The 10580-nt window shown below is 37.1% G+C and overlaps 1 protein-coding gene across 3 annotated transcripts in view; it reads left to right on the top strand.

The window, feature by feature from the left end:
• Positions 1–451: 451 nt before the first annotated feature.
• Positions 452–10580, top strand: part of LOC139954494 (putative FERM domain-containing protein FRMD8P1) — a 41772-nt gene continuing 31643 nt past the window's right edge. For 2 of the 3 annotated variants that reach the window (XM_071954330.1, XM_071954313.1), the window contains exons 1-2: positions 452–724; positions 8334–8517. In XM_071954330.1, coding sequence (XP_071810431.1) covers positions 713–724; positions 8334–8517 — 196 coding nt within the window. In that variant the 5' untranslated portion in view covers positions 452–712. Of the gene's footprint in view, positions 725–4645; positions 4760–8333; positions 8518–10580 lie in introns of those variants that run through there. The other variant, XM_071954321.1, reaches the window with a different exon arrangement.

The following is a 10580-nucleotide window of genomic DNA, read 5'->3' as shown; positions in this document are numbered from 1 at the left end:
TTAAAATTGTCCAATTTAATCTGTCAGAAAATTGTTGTCACCGCTGTTTCTTACAGCAGTTTGATCAATTATAAAAACAAAATTAAAGTAATTTCTGCACATGTTCACCAGGTTTAATTAGTTGCATTGGGTGTGGTCCTTGGACCCTATAAACAAGTACAGTAGAATTAGTACCCTGCAGCCTAATTTCATAAAGCCTAACACAAACACTTGCTAAGCATCTTTGCTTAGCAGAAACTGTAGGATAACCAGATAAGTCAATTGTGACAGGTGCCCCACCCATTTCTTGCCTAGCCTAGCGAAGAAAATTAATTAGGTAATCGTTATTTGAATTTGTGCACAAATGAATGTTGAATGTCAAACAAGTAACTGGGCCTTGTTTGACATTCGAACGTCAAACAAGAAACCAACTTCACACCGGTGTACATTTTACTACGGCGGTTCAGTTTGTTTACCTCATCGATCATCGATAGTTTACACAAGATGAACTTCTACTCTAGCTCCTGACACCGGCCGGCCCATTATTCATTCGTAAATTTGTGGATTAAAGCATAACATAAACACGTGTCGCACATAGGCCTACCAGAAAAAAGGGGATCCAGCATTTCCATTGATTGTTGATGTTCAGATGTTGTATTGTAATAATTGTATGTATGATATGATCAGATGATAGAAGTTGGAAGACATTCTCCTGGAAACCATCCCATAATTCATGATGATCGAGGTAAGTTTGTTTTCTTAACAATCGTAGAACTTCATCTCCATCTCCATTGGTTCAGTCAGCAAAATATCCTGCCGGATACATCTACGCTAACTTGCGCACTGCGTGTGGAAATAGACTACTACATATATTTGTTGTTGCTTACATGTCCCTTGAATTTAGCTAGAGTTTTTATAATAATATAAGAACAATTGTTGATGCCTACTAAACTAAGCATAGCCAACGATCCGAACATCAGCATGGGACCATTCATGCTACTTCCACTAGAGTTTCTAGTAGAAACTATGTATATTATACGGCTCACGGGGGAGACTTAGTTTCTAGAACCATAGAACGTAGAACTAGAAGTAGGGACCAGCTTTCTCCATGTAACATGTATTATGAATGTATACTTCAAGTTCTATTCCAAATGCTCTGAAAACTTGCTGGAATTCTGTGTATCCTGCCACTTTTTTCTTTCACCTGAGTAAATTAATCGAACCAATTTATTGGGTGGGGTCCAGGGGCTGGTGGGGTCCAGGGGCGCACCCAGGATTTTTTTTCTTTGGGGGGGGGGGGGGCTCGAATCAGTTTATTGTCCAGGGTCCAGCCTTACGGAAAACCATTGAATGCCGGAGATATATTTCATTCTGGACAACGGGTTTCAAATGCTTAAATGTGTTATTGTTGCAAGTTTACACAATTACAAGGGAGTTGTCATAAGATCATTGCATTAAGATGTTTTGAAAATCTTTTACCTCGCACCTCGCATTATCGAATATCCCAGATAAAAGAGTTATTTTGGCAGGGGAAAAAAATGCGAATGGCTAAGGTAGAAAAGAAAATACTTCCACCGGAAATAAAACCCAAAAACTACACGTGTACGCATTGCCACTTTTCTCCCTCGGCTCTTTTTTCCTTTCCCCTTCCTCCCCTCCCCCATTATTATGTTTTCCTTTCTTCTTCTTTCCTTCCCTCTTTCTCCCGCTTTTTTTCTTTTGGGGGACCCTCTTGGGGGGGGCGGGGGCTCAAGCCCCCCAGAGCCCCCCCCCCTTGGGTGCGCCGTTGCATGTTTCAACACTTTTTACTGGTCATAAACAAAGGTTTATACACACCCACGTGACTCGCTCTCCACCAATAGGAATAGCAAATAGTATTTATGAATTTAACTAATAAAAGGCGATCTGAACACTAACAAAACCATACAGATTACAGAGTAATGATTACTAAAATAATAATATTATAATAATAGTATTAGAATGACCTAGGGTCGATTTCACAAAGAGTTAGGACCAGTCCTAACTTAGGGCTAGTCCTAGGAGATATACAAATTGCATGGATAGTCCTAAGTTAGGACGAGTAACTGGTCCTAACTCAAGATAAGACTAGTCCTAACTCTTTGTGAAATCCACCCCAGGTGCAAAATACGTTAAATTAAAATAATGGACGAAACAAAATCACTGACGTAAAACTCCATTTAAGGTTGGGACCACAATGGTACCGGAAGTTCAAATATGTGCAAGACTTGCACAGTCTATAAGGGCAATTTGTATTGCACACATATCCACCTATAAACAAAACTACATTGTAAAAGAAACAAACAAACTACATTTTTAAACCTCCCATTTTGTATTAATATTATCATTATTTTGTTGTTGTATTGTTTTAAAGATGACACATTGACCCAATATCCGAACTTCACTATTCTTGCATTCTCACATGGTGCAATCGACGCAAATTTTTAAATAGGGAGGGACGTCCTATATTAATCAACATTGACCCTACGCCCGAGGAAGGCCCCCCCCCCCAATCAAAAATAAATGGTGATCAATTTTTGGAGCATCCCCTCCTTTTTGTAAGTTGTGTAATTTGCCTATGTTATACTAGGCCCTATAATGTAGGCCTATTAGGCAATGTTGACACAAACAAAAACTCATACTGTAACTCAATACTCAATTAAATGTTCAAACTTTTACCAGCGAAGAAAAAGACTGACCAAGTTTGCCCTTTAACCAGAGTCAGGAGACTGTTTCTGTTTTTTTTAATCCATGGTCAATTGTAAAAACAATTCTGGTGGTAACAATTTTGAGCAGCACGCCCTGATGGTATTGCGGATTTTCTAAAAAAATTCAAGCCCTGCGTTTGCCGGAGAGCAAGAACAATTTCCCTCTGCTTAGCGACTTCCTGTGCATTGACTGTGATTTTTAATACTGCATAGAGCAAGTTCCGGTGGCGACTAGACTTGACCATAGGGCACATGGAGATTGGAATGCTACGTCACAGTTACTGGTCAAGTGTTGTCGCTCACCCGAACTTGCTCATAACTATCAGTTAGTTGAGCCACGGAAGAAGCTCAGTTAATTTACCCACAAATGAAGCGCGCTACGTGCAGTTCACCTCGTGTACCGTGTTTTCCATGATGTAAAGTGATCCCTGTGCTGCTGGCACTGTGAGAATGATAGATTAAAACTGGAAACTTGACTCTTTCCATGAGCTTCTAGTGGTGTTTTTTTATATTGGCATTCATGGATACATGGTGCTTTTATTTTTCATACACTTTTCAGCTCTGTGTGATTGTTAATTGAGTCACAGTCACTGATAAAGTTAGTTATGATGACCTTTTGAAATATATAAATTATGTCATTATCTGAAAATGACTCGTAATAATGGCCAAACAGCCATCAAATATACATCAAATATTAAAGGATTAAAGGAACTTAAAGTACACAAATTAAACAAAAGGGTCAAAAAACTGTTTTAGTCATCTTTATCAATACAAAAATAATACCAAGACAATGAGATTCTCAATAAGAACTTTTTAAAATAACATAAACAAATTACATATATAAAATAATTAAATGTCTCTAAAGTTGTTTCTCGTCCAATTCTGGTCTTGAATAATATATTCTGGTCTACAATAACAATTTTTTGTTTAGCTCCAAGCAAGCCCTGTAGTCTTGTGGTTTTTCACCCTAGATTCAAGCCCTGTATTTGCCTTTAACCACATGTGTATATTCAGCTGTCTGGGACTGGATCTGATGTGGTAATAAATACTCGGTGGTGAATAATTTAGAGGAATATAAGGAGTGCAGCACTTGAAGTAGAGATTTTTCAATCCCACCATCTTTGTCATGATCCAGGCTTCCTGTCCAGCCTCTTTTAAATTTGTTACTGCACATTTGTTTGAATGAGAGAAAGACGAAATGGCTGTACCATACTGAAATCAAGGTCGACAGTGACTATACAACTTGCAGGTTTACAATGACTTGCTGAAAAGTATAGAAATTCTTTGACTCTCATGCCGCTTGAGTCTAAGTCCAAGTTCAGTTTTAAGAAAAGACAAGTTGTTGTCCGTGTACACACGTACAGTACGGATGATTGGAGAGTTTTATTCACTATTTATTCATGTGAATTTGTGACAAAATGTTGTTTTAAAATATATCGCTAAAACAAACCAGGATCACACTGACATTTTGTAAGCAACTTTTTAAAAAGTTAACGCTTCAAGTTTTGTTTTTTAAAATCAAGATTATAAGAATTTCTTCATTTTCAAAAGAAAAAAAACAAGTTTTTGGCAGTGTATGGAAGATTTAGGGTTTTAATACATTACATAGGCACTAAATGTCAATTTATGACAATGTTAAATAGGCACTAGCAATTGACAAAAAAACTACCCAGTTAGTTTCCCTTGTGGTATTACATAATATCTATTTTTAAAAGCTTGGTTCAATCAGTTCTACATATAACTGTATTGCTCAGTAAAAGTTTGCTGTTTATGGTATTAAGTAGACTACTGGCCAGTCTAACCCGGACTGTCACTCCTACCACCCACATTCTGTTGATTCACCAGATAAGCCCAATGATATCAGCCAATAGGACTATCGTCTCAGAAGTATTAACTTCATATTTACACTGGGTACGTCATTGTGGACTCAATAAGTCAAGCTTTGGTACCGGTGACAAGAGTTTCAGGGAATCAGTGTCACTGTTAGTCTAGGAATTCATCAAACAGCCTGGTCATATCATCAGCAACGAAAATCTGTTTCATTTTTGGATGAGGTAAGATTGGTGTGTTTTGTTTTTTGTGCAGATAGGGGAGAATGACTGGTTTTGGTTTCAATTCCGGTGGGTTACTTCCAGACGTATCAAGCGAAATTTGGTTGAGACTTTGAGAGATCTTAAAGGGACGGTATACATTGTATGTTGGGTTATCGCTCTTAAAGTTTGTTTGAACGCTTATTTGGTTAGCAGCTTTCGGTAGTGTAGAATTTTTGTTTGAAGAATAATTTCATTTAGGAGTAATGTTGTTATAATAGAAACATATAGTACTTAGTGTTTATATGCCCTAAATTTGAATTTGAGAATTGACTGTGTATTCCAATTAATGAATTATTTTTCCTGCGTGAATATACCATTTTGAAAATATCATCTTAAATTTTAAAAACAAGTTGTTGTTTGAATTAGCTATGACGGAATGACGTTTTTGACAAATTTATGTATAGTAGGCCTCGGAACAATTTGTGTTATTTTTTTTCACCAACATGAATGACATAGTCTTAACTGAACGAAAGATCCACATTCCACAATTGAAATCTAAACATCGTTCTGTGTGCACATTTAAAAAAAAAACATTTATTTTTGCAATATTGAAGTCTCTTTCCATAGGATCTGCCACAACATAAATAAATGATTAATAGCAAATCAAATTCTCTGGTAATGATGACATGCATGGACCTAATAAATAATTATTTATACTCACTTAGCATTGAACTCCATGGTTTCAAGTTAAGACTGACTAATATGAAGTAGAGAGGGGGACTTTGTACATGCCTGACAATGACGTCAACCCTCAGCCAATAAAACATCAACCGTCAAGTGCAATTTTTTTTATCTGTGTTTAATATTTATCTCTGGTTTGTGCGTCATTCTGTTTAACATGTGTGCATTATCAGAGATTTATTTTTGAATTTTTTCTTTTTCAAAGGAAAATTTAAATGTCATAATTTTTTTTTTTAATTTAACACCAAACCTTTTGGATTGAGTTTTGCTCTGACACCATTCCCCTACATCTATGTATGGTTTACTCAAGCCTGATACTTCACTCGAGGGCAAAGGACCAAAGAGGACTTGCCTTGATGCCCCCTGTCATTGACTTGGTGCCCCTTGCAGTACAGACCTTTACTTTACAGAGTACCTTTTACTTTATAGAGGTGCCCTTTTTAAAGAAAGAAAACTGCCTTGCCCCTCATTTTTCCCAGATCTTGAAATCATATCTGTTCTAGTTTGGGCATAACTTAAATTTGTTAAATTATGGGGGGAGGGCATGTAGACATGATGTATTAGAAACCACTAGACCACTGATCTAGGTTGTGAATGTATTTACCCATTACTCGAGTTACTAAAAAAAATAACTAGCCAATGATCCAGTGGATATTTGAGACCAGACAAAGCTGGCATGATACAAATGCTCATACTCAAGTTTCTGAGTACTGCCATTAGTGATACATATACACTGTGCCTCATCTACAGAATAGACTAAAACCGTAATTTATACATTCCAAGAAGATAACGTATGTAGGATTGAAGTGTTGCCATCAGTAGCGACTACTTGTACAAGCTACTTGACTTGACCCGGGCCAAATTTCATAGAGCTGCTTAAAGGCAGTGGGCACTATTAGTACATTAGTACATGTAATTGTCAAAGACCAGTCGTTTCACTCGGTGTATCTCAGCATATATGTATAAAGCAACAAACCTGTGAAAACAAACCTGTGAACTAAATGGATTGTCAAAGTTGCGATCTATGAATGAAATAAAATCACCTTGTCACACGATTTTGAGGTCTTGAAATCAAGTTCATGGAAAATAACTTTGTTCTCGAAAACTCTGTTACTTCAGAGGGAGCAGTTTCTCACAATATTTTTTACTGTCAACAGCTCCCCATTACTTGTTACCAAGTAAGGTTTTATGCTAATAAGTATTTTGAGTAATTACCAGTAGTGACCACTGTCTAAAAAAAAAAGCTTAGTTTACCAAAAGTATGCTCACTGGAAAAAGGTTACCAGCTAAACTACCATGTCACACATGTACAATTTGTGATTTAGCATCCTGCTCATTTCCGCTTTGCAGGCATTTAGTTTAACATTTTCTGAATTATCATGAATAACTGACCTTATTATATCTTTTCAATTAATATCATTTTGAAAATCCGGTTGTGGTTTACCGGTAGTCTTTTTGTTTTAACTGTGTCATTGAGCACAAGGAAGTGACTGAACTTTGTACCTGCTCAGTTTGAAATTGTTAGTTACATGTATCACTTGGGCACGTGGGGGAATTCTACATTTAGGCACTAAGCAATTGACGTCATTGGGTAAATCTGCACATCTTTTTTGTTTATAGTTTTTTAAATTATGACAAAAGCGATACCCAGATCAGAGATAATCAGATCAGAGATCAAAGGTCTGAAATGCGTTTGTCAACATGAAAGCCTATAAAAAACCAGGCCTTTCCCGATTAAGCTTTTTGTTGTGTAGCCCACCGGGCTAGTAAACTGTGCATTTTATTTGCCCCAAGGTAATTTTAGTAGCCCAGACTTTTTAAAAAATGTCATCAATGTATCTTTCTGATGTTTTAATGGTAGCTATCACAACCAATTTGATGGTTAAATGAAGTAACAGTAATTCACACACCACAGAAAGAATAAAGCCAAACCCCAAGAAAGTAACTAGATCTCTATTCACACACTGAAAAGAAAAAAATACTTTGAGCATAACAAACAAGTAGGTTGCACAGTCTTTTTTAGTAGCCCACAGGGCAAATTGAGAAGTGGTTTTTACTAACCCGTTGCAGTTTTTACTAATGATGCATACGCCAGGCCAGCGGCCTGATATCAGGCCAAGCCTGCAAGATTCTACAGTTGGTCAAATTGACAGTAGCTTTGCAACAACATATTTTTAAAAGATAAATTCTATACTATGCAGTGCAAAGCTCTGTTAAAAAAACCAAAAAATAGCTAATAGCCTGACGTTTCAATCCTAGCATGAGTCTTTCTCGACAGCTAAATGTCAAACCAACATACAGGTATACAAGTGTAACAGAAGCAGTCAAGTGGGAATAGATGGACATGTACATGTATAGAGAGAAAGGGGAGGGGAGGGGCAGCAAGCATACAGAAAAGGGGTAAACAAAGAGGTTTTATTTACTGTAGAGGGAAATGTTTCAATCAGTTGAATGCCTTGAGGTGTTCAAGCTCTCTTTGATAATGGTCAATGATGCATCTTCATGAAGAGGTTCTTGACATTTATGTATAAAGTGGAAGCTACATGTAGATAGAGAACCATTGTAGAACCATGGAGAAACGTTTGTGGTCCTTTCTGTATGGAAGGTGTATAACTACCCTGGATCCGGATTATATCCTGGAGAACTCCGGTCTATTTGCTTAGTGATGTGTGAATGATAAAACCGCAGTAATCCATTCATCTGTGATTTACAATTCATAAGCGGTGTTTGTATCGTGAGTGTGTTTATCGCCTTTCCTGGTTCGGACTTCATGAATATGGAAATTATCACTGTGCACGTACCACTCATGCGTAATAACAGGGCCCTACTTCCTTTTGTTGGTTTTAATGTCTAGATGTCCTCGCTCCGTGTAATGAGTTTACCAAAAGAGCTGGAGAGTGTTCAGATGCGTGTTGTCAGTGGTCGGAGTGGCATGATGCAGCATCAACATTCGCAGCAGCAGCAGGGAGCAGGCCCTCTCAGCCCCATCGTCAGTGTCCAACGCCTCGGGAGTACTATCTCAACGAGGTCCATCAAAGGTAGGACCGAATGGTTCCTCAGATTTTACAAAACTGATGTCATAAATGATGAATAACATTTTAATTTTCTGATCACTCTTTGTACAGTTTGGCTTAAGTGTCGGGCAGAGTGTTAGCCAGGGGGTGTGTGGGTGTCCATGACACCCTGTTTTAAATGTGGACACCCTGTTTTAACTGCCATTTACCATATTTACGTGTGAATGTATTGTCAGTAAACGATTTGGACACCCAGTTTTTAGATTTCCAGAAATTTGAACACTCTTTTACTAAATCCTGGCTAAAACCTTGCAGTCAGGCTTACATGCAGTTATTCAAATTTTGTGTCCAGATGTCCAGCAATTCTGTTAGTGTGTGTTGAAATTCAGTGTGTAGTACATATGTAGTGTATCATTTCAGATGGGTGTCAAGTTGGTGGGAAAAAAAAAAATAGAGGAGGTAGTACAATTTGAAATAAGTTTTTGATTCATCTTGTGTTCATAGTTACAATCCAACAAATCCCAGTTACAATTTGGGGCTCTGACAACTAGTCTCCTTGGGATTGTAATTCCTTTCAAGAAAACCAGGTTAAGTACGACTGAATGATTTGTCTGTATGTCGGCTTAAAAATGAATATAAGGTCATAACAGCACCTGTTTACATGCACTGTTTTCTGTAACACATAGCAGCCCATTTTGATAGAAACATTTTCACCAGGTGGTTTTTACCATGTTTCTTGAAGATAAGATGAATGACATAAAGGCGTTTTTTCAAAACTGTTGCTGTAAGATATGATAGTGATCACTTATTATTTCATTTCATTTCTTTTAAAAAAAGATCATCAGTCTTACACAAACATTTATAAAACTGCATGATTTTAAGGAAAAATAGACCGTAACCTTGACAAACAAATTGTATTCCCAGAATAATTAAAACAAGCATGTACATAAAGGAAACTTTTCCTGTGTCATCTTTATTGACAAGTTTTCTAGGGATTGATATGTTTATTTAAAATAAGAATTACTATCTTTTTCAAGAATACGATTTTAAGCAGTGCATGGATCGCAAGTCTAGAGTTTATGCACTGATTATTACCCTTACACTGTTGGCCCATCCATAGTTGTACATGTACCTTCTACAGTACATCGTTCCATGGACATTGTACCATAATATTGTACCATGGACTCAGATACTGATCTAATTCCTTCCTCTATGGTTCAACCATAGTGGTTTTCATTTTTTGTTTTTTATATCATCAGGGTTTGTAGAGACCTACAGGAAACACAACATCCTGTGTCTGTTGATACTAATATCTCCCTTTGTATTCTATTTCTACCTCCATGGTATTATTAACCCACTGGTAGTATTCTTGAGCTTAAAGGCAGTGGACGCTATTGGTAATTACTCAAAATAATTATTAGCACGAAACCTTACTTGGTAATGAGTAATGGGGAGAGGTTGATAAAACATTGTGAGAAACGGCTCCCTCTGAAGTGGAGTAGTTTTCGAGAAAGAAGTAATTTTCCACAAATTTGATTTTGAGACCTCAAGTTAAGAACTTGAGGTCTCGAAATCAACCATCTAAACGCACACAACTTCGTGTGACAAGGGTGTTTTTTCTTTCATTATTATCTCGCAACTTCGGCGACCAATTGAGCTCAAATTTTCACAGGTTTGTTATTTCATGCATACATGTATGTTGAGATACACCAAGGGAGAAGACTGGTCTTTGACAATTACCAATAGTGTCCACTGTCTTTAAAGCCATTATACACTTTCGGTACAGAAAAAAAAAAGTTCCGAGATTTACAAATAACTTACACGGTTTACAGAAGGTACATGTAATGGTGAAAGACTTCTCTTGAAATATTATTCCATGAAATGCTTTACTTTTTGAGAAAACATTAAAACAATATAAATTCTCGATTAGCGAGAATTACAAATTTATTTTGAACACATGACACGAGGAAACGTGCGGATACAAGGGTGGGTTTTTCCGTTATTTTCTCCCGACTCCGTTGACGGATTGAGCCTAAATTTTCACAGGTTTGTTATTTTATGTAGAAGTTGTGATACACGAAGTGTGG

The sequence above is a fragment of the Asterias amurensis genome, chromosome 1 (genome assembly GCF_032118995.1).
Source record: "Asterias amurensis chromosome 1, ASM3211899v1".
NCBI lineage: Eukaryota > Metazoa > Echinodermata > Asteroidea > Forcipulatida > Asteriidae > Asterias > Asterias amurensis.
Note: the sequence above shows the minus strand (reverse complement) of the source record. Positions and strands in the feature narration are given on the sequence as shown.